The 16,291-nt window shown below is 51.8% G+C and overlaps 1 protein-coding gene across 1 annotated transcript in view; it reads left to right on the forward strand.

Annotated features, from left to right (window-relative positions):
- The window catches only part of LOC120921707 (asialoglycoprotein receptor 1-like), a 29,751-nt gene that overhangs the window by 5,486 nt on the left and 7,974 nt on the right, over positions 1 to 16,291 (forward strand). Inside the window, exons 4-7 of the mRNA XM_040334246.1 lie at positions 5,571 to 5,666; positions 7,549 to 7,605; positions 10,815 to 10,886; positions 16,270 to 16,291. The exon at positions 16,270 to 16,291 is cut by the window's right edge and continues 53 nt beyond it. Of these exons, the coding sequence (XP_040190180.1) occupies positions 5,571 to 5,666; positions 7,549 to 7,605; positions 10,815 to 10,886; positions 16,270 to 16,291 (247 nt within the window). The remainder of the gene's footprint in view (positions 1 to 5,570; positions 5,667 to 7,548; positions 7,606 to 10,814; positions 10,887 to 16,269) is intronic.

Raw genomic sequence — 16,291 nt, forward strand, 5'->3', positions numbered from 1 at the left:
CCCACATTGTCACCATCACACGTGAGTTCCCACCGTCCCCCCCCCCCACATTGTCACCATCACACGTGAGTTCCCACCGTCCTCCCCCACATTGTCACCATCACACGTGAGTTCCCACCGTCCCCCCCACATTGTCACCATCACACGTGAGTTCCCACCATCCTCCCCCCACATTGTCACCATCACACGTGAGTTCCCACCGTCCCTCCCCCCACATCGTGACCATCACACGTGAGTTCCCACCGTCCTCCCCCCACATTGTCACCATCACACGTGAGTTCCCACCGTCCTCCCCCCACATCGTCACCATCACACGTGAGTTCCCACCATCCTCCCCCCACATTGTCACCATCACACGTGAGATCCCACCGTCCTCCCCCCACATTGTCACCATCACACGTGAGTTCCCACCGTCCTCCCCCCACATTGTCACCATCACACGTGAGTTCCCACCGTCCTCCCCCCACATCGTCACCATCACACGTGAGTTCCCACCGTCCTCCCCCCACATTGTCACCATCACACGTGAGATCCCACCGTCCTCCCCCCACATTGTCACCATCACACGTGAGTTCCCACCGTCCCCCCCCCCCCACATAGTCACCATCACACGTGAGTTCCCACCGTCCCCCCCCCCACATTGTCACCATCACACGTGAGTTCCCACCGTCCCCCCCACATTGTCACCATCACACGTGAGTTCCCACCATCCTCCCCCCACATTGTCACCATCACACGTGAGTTCCCACCGTCCCCCCCCCCCCACATCGTGACCATCACACGTGAGTTCCCACCGTCCCCCCCCCCCACATAGTCACCATCACACGTGAGTTCCCACCGTCCCCCCCCCCCACATAGTCACCATCACACGTGAGTTCCCACCGTCCCCCCCCCCACACATTGTCACCATCACACGTGAGTTCCCACCGTCCTCCCCCACATTGTCACCATCACACGTGAGTTCCCACCGTCCTCCCCCCACATTGTCACCATCACACGTGAGTTCCCACCATCCTCCCCCCCACATTGTCACCATCACACGTGAGTTCCCACCGTCCCCCCCCCCCACATCGTGACCATCACACGTGAGTTCCCACCGTCCTCCCCCCACATTGTCACCATCACACGTGAGTTCCCACCGTCCTCCCCCCACATCGTCACCATCACACGTGAGTTCCCACCATCCTCCCCCCACATTGTCACCATCACACGTGAGTTCCCACCGTCCTCCCCCCACACTGTCACCATCACACGTGAGTTCCCACCGTCCTCCCCCCACACTGTCACCATCACACGTGAGTTCCCACCGTCCTCCCCCACATTGTCACCATCACACGTGAGTTCCCACTGTCCCCCCCCCCACATTGTCACCATCACACGTGAGTTCCCACCGTCCCCCCCCACATTGTCACCATCACACGTGAGTTCCCACCGTCCTCCCCCCACATCGTGACCATCACACGTGAGTTCCCACCGTCCTCCCCCCACATTGTCACCATCACACGTGAGTTCCCACCGTCCCCCCCCCCACACATTGTCACCATCACACGTGAGTTCCCACCGTCCAACCCCCACATTGTCCCCATCACACGTGAGTTCCCACCGTCCCCCCCCCCCCCCACATAGTCACCATCACACGTGAGTTCCCACCGTCCCCCCCCCCCACATAGTCACCATCACACGTGAGTTCCCACCGTCCCCCCCCCCCCATAGTCACCATCACACGTGAGTTCCCACCGTCCCCCCCCCCCCACATAGTCACCATCACACGTGAGTTCCCACCGTCCCCCCCCCCACATAGTCACCATCACACGTGAGTTCCCACCGTCCCCCCCCCCACATTGTCACCATCACACGTGAGTTCCCACCGTCCTCCCCCCACATTGTCACCATCACACGTGAGTTCCCACCGTCCCCCCCCCACATTGTCACCATCACACGTGAGTTCCCACCGTCCCCCCCCCACATAGTCACCATCACACGTGAGTTCCTACCGTCCCCCCCCCCACATTGTCACCATCACACGTGAGTTCCCACCGTCCTCCCCCACATTGTCACCATCACACGTGAGTTCCCACCGTCCCCCCCACATCGTCACCATCACACGTGAGTTCCCACCGTCCCCCCCCCACATTGTCACCATCACACGTGAGTTCCCACCTTCCTCCCCCCACATTGTCACCATCACACGTGAGTTCCCACCGTCCCCCCCCCACATTGTCACCATCACACGTGAGTTCCCACCGTCCCCCCCCCCACATCGTGACCATCACACGTGAGTTCCCACCGTCCTCCCCCCACATTGTCACCATCACACGTGAGTTCCCACCGTCCTCCCCCCACATCGTCACCATCACACGTGAGTTCCCACCATCCTCCCCCCACATTGTCACCATCACACGTGAGTTCCCACCGTCCCCCCCCCACATAGTCACCATCACACGTGAGTTCCCACCGTCCCCCCCCCACATAGTCACCATCACACGTGAGTTCCCACCGTCCCCCCCCCCCCACATAGTCACCATCACACGTGAGTTCCCACCGTCCCCCCCCCCCACATTGTCACCATCACACGTGAGTTCCCACCGTCCTCCCCCACATTGTCACCATCACACGTGAGTTCCCACCGTCCCCCCCACATTGTCACCATCACACGTGAGTTCCCACCATCCTCCCCCCACATTGTCACCATCACACGTGAGTTCCCACCGTCCCCCCCCCCACATCGTGACCATCACATGTGAGTTCCCACCGTCCCCCCCCCCACATAGTCACCATCACACGTGAGTTCCCACCGTCCCCCCCCCCCACATAGTCACCATCACACGTGAGTTCCCACCGTCCCCCCCCCCCCCACATAGTCACCATCACACGTGAGTTCCCACCGCCCCCCCCCCCACATAGTCACCATCACACGTGAGTTCCCACCGTCCCCCCCCCCACATTTTCACCATCACACGTGAGTTCCCACCGTCCTCCGCCCACATTGTCACCATCACACGTGAGTTCCCACCGTCCCCCCCACATTGTCACCATCACACGTGAGTTCCCACCATCCTCCCCCCACATTGTCACCATCACACGTGAGTTCCCACCGTCCCCCCCCCACATCGTGACCATCACACGTGAGTTCCCACCGTCCTCCCCCCACATTGTCACCATCACACGTGAGTTCCCACCGTCCTCCCCCCCACATCGTGACCATCACACGTGAGTTCCCACCGTCCTCCCCACACATTGTCACCATCACACGTGAGTTCCCACCGTCCAACCCCCACATTGTCCCCATCACACGTGAGTTCCCACCGTCCTCCCCCCACATTGTCACCATCACACGTGAGTTCCCACCATCCTCCCCCCACATTGTCACCATCACACATGAGTTCCCACCGTCCTCCCCCCACATTGTCACCATCACAAGTGAGTTCCCACCGTCCTCCCCCCACATTGTCACCATCACACGTGAGTTCCCACCATCCTCCCCCCACATTGTCACCATCACACGTGATTTCCCACCGTCCTCCCCACATTGTCACCATCACACGTGAGTTCCCACCGTCCTCCCCACATTGTCACCATCACACGTGATTTCCCACCGTCCTCCCCCCACATTGTCACCATCACACGTGATTTCCCACCGTCCTCCCCCACATTGTCACCATCACACGTGAGTTCCCACCGTCCTCCCCTCACATTGTCACCATCACACGTGAGTTCCCACCATCCTCCCCCCACATTGTCACCATCACACGTGAGTTCCCACCGTCCTCCCCCCACATTGTCACCATCACACGTGAGTTCCCACCGTCCTCCCCCCACATTGTCACCATCACACGTGAGTTCCCACCGTCCTCCCCCCACATTGTCACCATCACACGTGAGTTCCCACCGCCCCCCCCCCCACATTGTCACCATCACACGTGAGTTCCCACCGTCCTCCCCCCACATTGTCACTATCACACGTGAGTTCCCACCGTCCTCCCCCACATCGTCACCATCACACGTGAGTTCCCACTGTCCTCCCCCCACATTGTCACCATCACACGTGAGTTCCCACCGTCCTCCCCCACATTGTCACCATCACACGTGAGTTCCCACCGTCCTCCCCTCACATTGTCACCATCACACGTGAGTTCCCACTGTCCTCCCCACATTGTCACCATCACACGTGATTTCCCACCGTCCTCCCCCCCACATCGTGACCATCACACGTGAGTTCCCACCGTCCTCCCCCCACATTGTCACCATCACACGTGAGTTCCCACCGCCCCCCCCCCCCACATTGTCACCATCACACGTGAGTTCCCACCGTCCCCCCCCCACATCGTGACCATCACACGTGAGTTCCCACCGTCCCCCCCCCCCCACATTGTCACCATCACACGTGAGTTCCCACCGCCCCCCCCCCCCCACATTGTCACCATCACACGTGAGTTCCCACCGCCCCCCCCCCCCACATCGTGACCATCACACGTGAGTTCCCACCGTCCCCCCCCCACACTGTCACCATCACACGTGAGTTCTCACCGTCCTCCCCCCACATTGTCACCATCACACGTGAGTTCCCACCGTCCTCCCCCCACATTGTCACCATCACACGTGAGTTCCCACCGTCCTCCCCCCACATTGTCACCATCACACGTGAGTTCCCACCGTCCTCCCCCCACATTGTCACCATCACACGTGAGTTCCCACCGTCCTCCCCCCACATTGTCAACATCACACGTGAGTTCCCACCGTCCTCCCCCCACATTGTCACCATCACACGTGAGTTCCCACCATCCTCCCCCCACATCGTCACCATCACACGTGAGTTCCCACCGTCCTCCCCACATTGTCACACATCAGGAATAATAATAGATATAGATAAAAAGTATAATTTCTAGAACATTAATAATAAACAATGTTACTTTGTATCTCTCTATCTCCCGTCTGATCAATGTTTATAAACAATGTTACTTTGTATCTCTCTATCTCCCATCTGATCAATGTTTATAAACAATGTTACTTTATATCTCTCGTCTGATCAATGTTTATAAACAATGTTACTTTGTATCTCTCTATCTCCCGTCTGATCAATGTTTATAAACAATGTTACTTTGTATCTCTCTATCTCCCGTCTGATCAATGTTTATAAACAATGTTACTTTATATCTCTCGTCTGATCAATGTTTATAAACAATGTTACTTTGTATCTCTCTATCTCCCGTCTGATCAATGTTTATAAACAATGTTACTTTGTATCTCTCTATCTCCTGTCTGATGAATGTTTATAAACATTGTTACTTTGTATCTCTCTATCTCCCATCTCATCAATTTGTAATATTTGCACAGCATCTCCTGTTTCTCATTCTGATAGAAGGGAATTGTCAGCACATACAAGGGGGGATGTGACAGTGGGACACAAGGACAGGCAAAATACACCTTTTTGGATGCCTGTAGTATTTCCATTGTCATAATCTGGATAACACAATCCCTAGTGATCCTGCCACTAAGGATCCTGTTCAAACATTTCCTGTTATAAGGTGACAATGTCCTGCTCTCTCTCTCTCTCTCTTTTTACGTGGCAGGTCAGGGGGTGGGTGAGACGGAGCAGAGCCTGGAGGTGAAGCTGAGGAATATGAGTATTGAGGTGCACTCCAGAGTGGACCAACTATATGTGAAAAGTAAGTGGAGGCTTTGGGTTCTATGGGTGGGGGGGGGGGGGGTGGAGGGTTACAGTGGGATAATGTGGGGGTTCTATGGGGGGGGGTGAAGGGTTACAGTGGGATAATGTGGGGGTTCTATGGGTGGCGGGAGGTTTATAGCTGAATAATGTGGGGGTTCTATGGGGGAGGAGGATTACAGCGGGATATATGTGGGGGTTCTATGGGGGAGGGGGTTACAGCGGGATAATGTGGGGGTTCTATGGGAGGTGGAGGGTTACAGTGGGATAATGTGGGGGTTCTATGGGGGGTGGAGGGTTACAGCATGATAATGTGGGGGTTCTATAGGGGTGGAAGGTTACAGCGGGATAATGTGGGGGTTTTATGGGGGAGGGGGGTTACAGCGGGATAATGTGGGGGTATTATGGGGGGTGGAGGGTTACAGTGGGATAATGTGGGGGTTCTATTGGGGGGGTGGAGGGTTACAGCGGGATCATGTGGGGGTTCTATGGGGGGAGGGGGGTGGAGGGTTACAGTGGAATAATGTGGGGGTTCTATGGGGGGGGGCGGGAGGGTTACAGCGGGATATATGTGAGGGTTTTAATGGAGGGAGGGAGGATTACAGCGGGATAATATGGGGGTTCTATCGGGGGGTGGGAGGGTTACAGTGGGATAATGTGGGGGTTCTATGGGGGGGGGAGGGTTACAGTGGGATAATGTGGGGGTTCTATGGGGGGCGGGAGGGTTACAGTGGGATAATGTGTGGGTTCTATTGGGGGAGGAGGGTTATAGTGGGATAATGTGGGGGTTCTATAGAGGAAGCAGGGTTACAGAGGGATAATGTGGGGGTTCTATGGGGGGTGGGGGGTTACAGAGGGATAATGTTGGGGTTCTATGGGGGGGGTGGAGGGTTACAGTGGGATAATGTGGGGGTTCTATGGGGGGAGGGGGGTTACAGCCAGATAATGTGGGGGTTCTATGTGGGAGGGGGGTTACAGTGGGATAATGTGGGGGTTCTACAGGGGAGGGTTATAGCGGGATATATGTGGGGGTTCTATGGGGGAGGGAGGGTTATAGCGGGATAATGCGGAGGTTCTATGGGGGCAGGAGGTTTATAGCGTATTTGGGGGTTCTATGGGGAGGGAGGATTATAGCGGGGGGTTCTATGGGGGAGGGGGGTTACAGTGGGATAATGGGGGTTTATGGGGGAAGGAGGGTTACAGTGGGATAATGTGGGGGTTCGATGGGGGGAGGGAGGGTTACAGTGGGATAATGTGGGGGTTAAATAGGGGGAGGGGGGTTACAGTGGGATAATGTTAGGGTTCTATGGTGGGGCGGGAGGGTTATAGCGGAATAATGTGGGGGTTCTATGGGGGGAGGATTACAGTAGGATAATGTGTGGGTTCTATGGGGGGGTGGGAGGGTTATAGCGGAATAATGGAGGGGTTCTATGGGAAGCGGGAGGGTTATAGCCGGATAATTGGGGGGTGCTATGTGGGGGGCGGGAGGGTTAAAGTGGGATAATGGGGGGGTTCTATGGGGGGAGGGAGGGTTATAGTGGGATAATGTGGGGGTTATATGGGGGGCGGGAGGATTATAGTGGGATAATGGGGGGTTCTATGGGGGGCGGGAGGGTTATAGTGGGATAATGTGGGGGTTCTATGGGGGGAGGATTACAGTAGGATAATGTGTGGGTTCTATGGGGGGGTGGGAGGGTTATAGCAGAATAACGGAGGGGTTCTATGGGAAGCGGGAGGGTTATAGTGGGATAATGGGGGGTTCTATGGGGGGCGGGAGGGTTATAGTGGGATAATGTGGGGGTTCTATGGGGGGGCGGGAGGGTTATAGTGGGATAATGTGGGGGTTCTAGTCTTTTCATCCTGTTATTGTTTCCCTTTTCCAGATTCAGGGATGACGGAGAAACTGACTGACTTTGAAATTTTCATGGAGGACTTCAATAGTAGGTTTTGGGGGTAATCTGCACCCCATTATCTATCTGGGCAGACCAGCAGGGCCTCATACACTGAACATGAGGTTTCTCTGCAGCCTCTTCATCTTCTCCTGGGCATCGAATAAACCAGATACAGATCTGTAATTTAAGTATTTTCTTTGTCAATCTCCTGTGTTTGGAGGCAGAGTGATCCGTTGTCTATACCAGACCATCTCATCCAGGGTTCTGCAGAACTTTATGGGTTCTCCAGGGGTGGGTATCTCATCCAAGGTTCTGTGGAACTCTAAGGTTTCTCCAGGGGTGGGTATCTTATCCAAGGTTCTGTGGAACTCTATGGTTCCAGGGGTGGGTATCTCATCCAAGGTTCTGTGGAACTCTATGGTTCCAGGGGTGGGTATCTCATCCAAGGTTCTGTGGAACTCTATGGTTTCTCCAGGAGTGGGTATCTCATCCAAGGTTCTGTGGAACTCTATGGTTTCTGCAGGGGTGGTTATATCACCCAGGGTTCTGTCGAACTCTATGGTTTCTCCAGGGGTGGGTATCTCATGCAAGGTTCTGTGGAACTCTGTTTTCTCCAGGGGTGGGTATCTCATCCAGGGTTCTGAGGAACTCTATGGTTTCTCCAGGGGTGGGTATCTCATCCAAGGTTCTGTGGAACTCTATGGTTTCTCCAGGGGTGGGTATCTCATCCAGGGTTCTGTGAAACTCTATGGTTTCTCCAGGGGTGTGTATCTCACCCAAGGTTCTGTGGAACTCTATAATTTCTCCAGGGCTAGGTAACTCATCCAAGGTTCTGTGGAACTCTATGGTTTCTCCAGGGGTGGGTATCTCATCCAAGGTTCTGTGGAACGCTATGGTTTCTCCAGGGGTGGGTATCTCACCTAAGGTTCTGTGGAACTCTATGGTTTCTCCAGGGGTGTGTATCTCACCCAAGGTTCTGTGGAACTCTATCATTTCTCCAGGGCTGGGTAACTCATCCAAGGTTCTGTGGAACTCTATGGTTTCTCCAGGGGTGGGTATCTCATCCAAGGTTCTGTGGAACGCTATGGTTTCTCCAGGGGTGTGTATCTCACCCAAGGTTCTGTAGAACTCTATAATTTTTCCAGGGCTGGGTAACTCATCCAAGGTTCTGTGGAACGCTATGGTTTCTCCAGGGGTGGGTATCTCATCCAAGGTTCTGTGGAACTCTACGGTTTCTCCAGGGGTGGGTATCTCATCCAAGGTTCTGTGGAACTCTATAATTTTTCAAGGGCTGGGTATCTCATCCAAGGTTCTGTGGAACGCTATGGTTTCTCCAGGGGTGGGTATCTCACCTAAGGTTCTGTGGAACTCTATAATTTTTCAAGGGCTGGGTATCTCATCCAAGGTTCTGTGGAACGCTATGGTTTCTCCAGGGGTGGGTATCTCACCTAAGGTTCTGTGGAACTCTATGGTTTCTCCAGGGGTGGGTATCTCACCCAAGGTTCTGTGCAACTCTATGGTTTCTCCAGGGGTGGGTATCTCATCCAAGGTTCTGTGGAACTCTATAATTTTTCAAGGGCTGGGTATCTCATCCAAGGTTCTGTAGAACTCTATGGTTTCTCCAGGGGTGGGTATCTCATCCAAGGTTCTGTGGAACTCTATAATTTACACAGCTTCAGGCATGGGCCCCCTGGAGCAGAGAACCGGGTGGTGCCTCAAATTGAGAAGTGCGGGGGGGGGGTGCCACGAATTGAGAAGCGGGGGGTGCTGCCGCCACAAATTGAGATCGGGGGGCTTTGGGTGCTGACGAACAAAAGAGAAAAAAAGGGGGGCCCTTACAAAAAAATATATATATAAAAATAAAAAATTATAAAAAAAAAATGTAACAAAAAGGGGGGTTTCCATCTGGGGCCTTGGGGACCCCTGGGCCCTTTTATAAAAAGAAAAAAGAAATAAAAAAAATGAAAAAAAATATATATAAAAAAGAGGGGGGGTGCCATCCAGGGCCCTGGGGACCTCTGGAACCTTTAATAAAAAGAAAAAAATATATATATATATAAAAAAAAATTAAAACATTTTTTTTATAAAAAAAGAGGGTAGCCATCAAAGGCCCTGGGGACCTCTGGGCCCTTTAATAAAAAATAAATAAATATATATATAATAAAAACTAAATTATAAAAAAAGGGGGGGTTGTCATCCAGGCTAAGGTGACCACGTGTCCCAGATCGCCCGGGACAGTCCCGCATTTTGCAGGTCTGTCCCGGGCATATTCATTGCAGGACAATACAGTGTCCCGGAATGAAACTGACACAGCCACCCCCTGGGCCAATCTGATGCCCCCAAAAAAGGCCGCCACATCACTGCTTTACTCACTAATAGTACTTGTCCTGGCCGGCAATGCCTGGAGGAGCACAATCCCGCCCCCTGCTTGTGATTGGAGAAATCATAAATCCCGCCTCTTGTGTCCAATCACTGTGCTGTGATTCGTTACAGCACAAGCTGATTTTTAGGAAGAGAGGGTGTCCCTGAATGGTAGTTTGGAAATGTGGTCACCCTAATCCGGGCCCCTTACAGGTGTACTGCCTGTACCCCCCTGATGGCGGCCCTGTACTTGCCTTCTATCCTCCAGCTCATGTTGTGGCCGTATCCATCATATGTGTGGGCGTATCCATCATATGTGTGGGCGTATCCATCATATGTGTGGGCGTATCCATCATAAGTGTGGGCGTGTGAAGCCCAGTTCCCTTTTTCTTCCTGGTTTTCAGGGAGAGGTGCATGCTGGGAGATTTTTAGGCACAGTAATGCCCAGAGACTCCTGGGAAACGAGTGTCATCATTTCCCAGGAGGCAATGGGGTCTTAGGACAGGAAGTTGAACCACCTAGAACCAGGAAGTAGGCAGATTACAAATACTGCCTAGTAACAGCCAGATAGAAGTGAGTAATTATTTTTATTTTTTTTTACATTAAAGGCAATCTGTTAATAGAAATTTCATTTTTAGGGTGGAACTCCGCTTTAAGGTACATGTCTAGGTAATATTTTACCTGCTGGTCACCTTAAAATCCAGCAGTGAGCTCCTAACTAACTGAGAGCACCGTGACTCTGCTGACCCGAAGCCCCAATCAATGTTGTTGTCACCCCAGAGGGGAAGGATCTCTATGTGGTTCAGCCCTCCTGGGTAACGGTATTTGTGGGCAGCAGAAACATCTGAGAAGGTGTCCAGTTTAGAGGAATAAAGATTGATTTCCTGTCTCCTCAGAGCACGACGTGGCGGGTAAAGTGACGAATATCAAGTCGCTGGTGAATCTTTTTCTGTCCGAAGAAATCACAGGTAACTGTGCCCTGGAAGAATATTGGGCTGTGTTGAGATCTGGGCCTGTCTGGAGGTTTGTAGCATGTATTGTATTCATTAGGATCAATCTGATTGGAGGCTGGACATTGTCAGGTGTTAAAGCGGTAGTATCCGGGTATCGGCGCTCTAGCGCTGTGAGTGGCTGGAGCTCCCGCGCATGCGCGCGGGAGACTTCTTTCCGGCAAGGGCCGGCAGATTCGCTGCGGATTCGCCGCGAGGACACCGTTATCGGCGGCGGGAGAGGGGCTCCCGCCGCTCTCCCGCGCCCTCCGCCGCTTACTGGAGCCGCCGGTAGCGTCGGAGGCGATTGGATCCTGTACCCTGCTCGGCTGGGATATGAGTGAAGGCAAGATGGCCCCCTACCCGTCCCCATAGCATTTTTTTTTGCATTGTAGTGCATTGAGTGTAAATATGAGGCGTGACGACTTTTTGACCCCAGATCTCATATATAAGAGGACCTGTCATGCTTTTTTCTATTACAAGGGATGTTTACATTCCTTGTAATAGGAATAAAAGTGATTCATTTTTTTTTTCAGTGTAAACATTTATAAAATAAATAAAAATAAATAGGAAAACAAAAAAACATGTTTTTAAAGCTCCCCGTTCCGACGAGCTCGTGCACAGAAGCGAACGCATACGTGAGTAGCGCCCGCATATGAAAACGGTGTTCAAACCGTACAAGTGAGGTATCACCGCGATCATTAGAGCAAGAGCAATAATTCTAGACCTCCTCTGTAGCTCAAAAGATGCAACCTGTAGAATTTTTTAAACGTCGCCTATGGAGATATTTAAGGATAAAAGTTTGACGCCATTCCACGATTTTGAAGCTTGACATGTTGGGTATCATTTTACTCGGCGTAACATCATCTTTCACAATATATAAAAAAATTGGGCTAACTTTACTGTTATTTTTTTATTCAAAAAAGTTTTTTTTTTTTTTCTAAAAAAAGTGCGCTTGTAAGACCGCTGCGCAAATACAGTGTGACAAAAAGTATTGTTAGAAAAAATATATAAAATGTTTGGGGGTTTTAAGTAGTTTTCTAGTAAAAAAACTATTTTAGTCTTGTAAACGCCAAATCTGAAAAACAACCAAGGTTCTTAAGTGGTTAAAGGCCAACATGTTTCATTCATTCATAACGTCTCAATTAACCTCCATCCCATTGTTTTTATTTTTTTTATCCAGGACCCAGGAAAGGGTCTGTTTATGAGGTTGGTCCTTGCCCTCTCTGACCAAGCAATTCTCAGTTGCTCGGTGCCCAGGTCTACTTGGTAGAACTGAACTTTCATTTCAGGTTTTGATTTTCCTCAATCATACTGAACGTTCATCGCCACATGAACATCAGATACAGGGATCCCAACCGATGAACACTTTATTTTTCATTTCAGTGGTCATGGCCAATGCTTACACCAAGATTCTTGAGTTTCGCTCTTTGGGCCCTTCTTAGACGCTAAAATATCCTCTAGGGGACACTGAGGTCAATGTTTAGATGTAGCACTACCCCCGGAGGAGCTCCTGGTTTAGATTTTGGGCGGCACGTTACGGCTTAAAGCGGAGGTTCACCCAAATAACATCTACATCAGACCAACTTCTTTATACTTCTAACATGTACAGTCCGCATTTTTTTTTATTTTTTAGGCTGTACATACCTTATAATCTATATTTGCAATCCGGCTTCCGGGTTCTTCTCCCCACGGGAGTAGGCGTTTCTATGCTGAGGAGGAATCTCATCTGGGAGGTCGCCCAGATGATTGACGTCCTTTCAGAAAAAGTTCCCCCCGGCGGATAAGGCCCCACCCCCCCGTATTGCGTAGGCACGTCACGAGTCATGGCGTTTCCGAAAGATCACGAACATGCAGAGCTGCATGTTGGCTCTATACGGTGCCTGCGCACCGACTTGGAGCCGTGTAGAGCTGACTGCGCAGGCACCGTATAGAGCTGACTCGCAGCTCTGCATGTTCGGCTTCTTTCAGAAACGCCGTGACTCGTGACGCGCCTACGCAATACGGGGGGCGGGCCTTATACGCCACGGGGAACTTTTTCTTTTTCACAGTGGCTGTGTTTAGCATGGCAAAGTGGTGACAATTGATGGGCACAGTGGCGACAATGGCATGGCACAGTGGCTGCATTTGGCATGGCACAGCGGTGTCAATTGATGGGCACAGTGGCGACAATTGATGGGCACAGTCACGACAATGGCATGGCACAGTGGCTGCGTTTGATGGGAACAGTGGCGGCTATTGATGGGCTCAGTGGCGGCAATTGATGGGCACAGTGAGGCTGCAATTGATGTTTTTGTTTTTCGTTTTTGCTTGCGCCCCCCCAAAAAAAATTGAGCACCAGCCGCCACTGCAGCTGACCTCTAGTCTCTGCCCCCCAGCCATGCCTTGAACTGAATGGGTGGCTGCAAAGAGGCTGAGTGGGCGGCCGTGGGCTCCAGGGACAGCCCTGCTGTGGGCGGTCGCAAAAAGGCTGAGAGAGCGGTGCGGGCTTCAGGAACAGCCCAGGATTCGGTGACCTTTGGCAAATCATCATTCGATCCCCAAGGGGCTCCCAACTCCCAGGTTGAGAACCACTGATATAGGGGAATTGATCTCTCCATTTTCCTCCTGCATTTGCTGATCACCTGCAGGAGGGAGAGCAGGAGAAGCAGCAGAACTACCAGGGTCACAAAAGTCATACATGCGTTCCACCACAGGGCTCGGAGGGAAGGGCCCCAGTGGGGGTCAGGGGGGTCCTTCATTGTTTCTTGCACCGGGGCGTGAAGGCTCAGTTACATCACTGGTAAGGAGCATTCTTCCCACTGACCATCACATTAATGTTCTACAAGCTGTTCATTTAATATTTTTTATCGGGGGTTCCCTGGACCCAAAAAGTTATTGCAAGGGTTCCTTCATGTTATAGAGGTTGAGCGAGGCTGGTATACCCGATCAGCACACAAACAAAACATTTGTGAACAGCATATAAAAGTGGGAAGATATGGATATATGACCAACGTTGTACACACCTGACATTCCCACACCATTGGCATGAGTGTGGAGTTGCCCCCACTTTGTGGTCACACCATTCATTCTTCGGGGAAGGTTTTCTACAAGATATTGGAACGTTCCATGAAAACTGGAGAATTAAATGTTCTTCAACACAATGCAATCTACCTTGGAAGCCTGACTACTACCAACACTTTCCATTTCTTGGATGGAGTGAGGCGGGATTAGATCCTCGGTATGTTTTTTTATGCCAGTGCCCCCCAGTGGGGGGAGTTCTGATGAGCAAATAGGTCATAAAAATCTGATGAATCCAATCAGGGCCGATCCAAGGGTCACAGACGCCTGGGTGCAGAAATATTTCTGGTGCCCCCACATGGGCGTGGTCATCTTACTAACTCCTCCCCTTTACACATGTTTATATGGCTACAACTCAAACACAGATATGTTCCCCTAAGAAGTCTTCATTAGTGTCCCCATCAGAGTCCCCCCAGCAGTTGCCCCCCATCAGAGCCCCCCCAGCAGGTGTCCCCCATCAGAGTCCCCCCCAGCAGGTGTCCCCCATCAGAGTCCCCCCCCGCAGGTGTCCCCCATCAGAGTCCCCCACAGCAGGTGTCCCCCATCAGAGCCTCCCAGCAGGTGTCCCCCATCAGAGTCCCCCCCAGCAGGTGTCCCCCATCAGAGCCTCCCAGCAGGTGTCCCCCATCAGTTCCCCCCCAGCAGTTGCCCCCCATCAGAGCCCCCCACAACAGGTGTCCCCCATCAGAGCCCCCACATCAGGTGTGCCCATAGATCAGTACTTGTCCAATAGATCCCTGTAGCTCGGGTGCACTGGGAGCAGAAGCACATTACAGAAGGCGGGGCATACGTGGCATCTTTGGTTACTTAAAGGGTGGCATTAGGAGAGAATTTCTGGGAGTGCACGGGATGATTGGCAGCAGCTCCGGCCAACCCAGAAGACTCTCATCACACTGCCTATGGGAGAAGAGTCTGACACACGCAGAGGGGGCGGGGCAGACAGGAGACTGCTCCATGCACACCGGACAGAATTAATTAGTGGAGCCTAGTGCCGGAACATGTTCCAGTACTAGGCTTCACTGTGGTACCCTACCCAGATTCCGGGAGGTATGCGCAAGCGGGATGGGGAACCGCAGCACCCACTACATGCGCTCCGTCTCTGGACACAGACAAGGAGGAGGGGGGGGAGAAATTTGGAGCTTTGGCGCCCCCACCTCTGCGGCGCCTGGGTGAGGAGCACCCCGTGCACCCTGCCTAGTAGGGATGAGCCAAACACCCCCCTGTTCGGTTCGCACCAGAACTTGCGAACACACCAAATGTTCGTGTGAACTTTAGAACCCCGTTAAAGTCTATGGGACTCGAACATTTGAAATCTAAAGTGTTAATTTTAAAGGCTAATATGCAAGTTATTGTCCTAAAAAGTGTTTTTTAAATTGATGGCGGGGTTCCCTTAATATCCATTCCAGACCTGAAGGGCCTGGTAATGGAATTTGGGGGGACCCCCACGCTATTTTTTTTATTTTTCATGAATGAATTCTCTGAATTGCCAGAGCCGACAATTCATTATAGCCGCAAAGCCAGTTTTAAAACACTTTTTTTCTTTCAGAAATTACACTTTGTGCAGGGACAGTTCTATGTACGGGAAACATGCGCTTTTTCACATGCTGACTTTACACCCCCCCCCCCCTAGGTACGAAATTTAAAGTAATATTACACTTTTATTGTTTCACTTTTAGCATTATTAAATTCACTGCTCCAGAAAAAACGGCCGTTTTTAAAACTTTTTTTTGCATTGATACATGTTTCCTGGGACAGGACCCGGGTCCCCAAACACTTTTTAGGACAATAACTTGCATATTAGCCTTTAAAATTAGCACTTTAGATTTCAAACGTTCGAGTCCCATAGACTTTAACAGGGTGTTCCGCGGCTTTTCGAATTTGCCGCGAACACCCCTAATTGTTCGTTGTTCGCCGAACAGGCGACTAGGCAATGTTCGAGTCGAACATGAGTTCGACTCGAACTCGAAGCTCATCCCTACTGCCTAGGATCGACCCTGAATCCGATTCTCCTGAATATTATGATGATATGACCCTACAGAAAATCATTCAATTCATAAATGACTATTTACAGATCAAACCCGTCTACTGCAAATGTTGAGGGGAATGGAAACTTTTCTCCTGTGTCCATTATCCCAGGCTGAGAATCTAAACTTTCCCCAACTAGAGTTGGCTCTTCACAATGGAGATAAAGGTCCCTCACAAGGAGCCCAGAGACTGGGAGATACTTCCGGTGTTCCTCTCTTCTTTCTTCCCCGTTAATAAAGACACAGACGTATTGATATTTGCATTGTTCCTATTATAGGTTCCCTTACCAGCGACAATCA

Source organism: Rana temporaria, assembly GCF_905171775.1.
Source record: "Rana temporaria chromosome 3 unlocalized genomic scaffold, aRanTem1.1 chr3y, whole genome shotgun sequence".
NCBI lineage: Eukaryota > Metazoa > Chordata > Amphibia > Anura > Ranidae > Rana > Rana temporaria.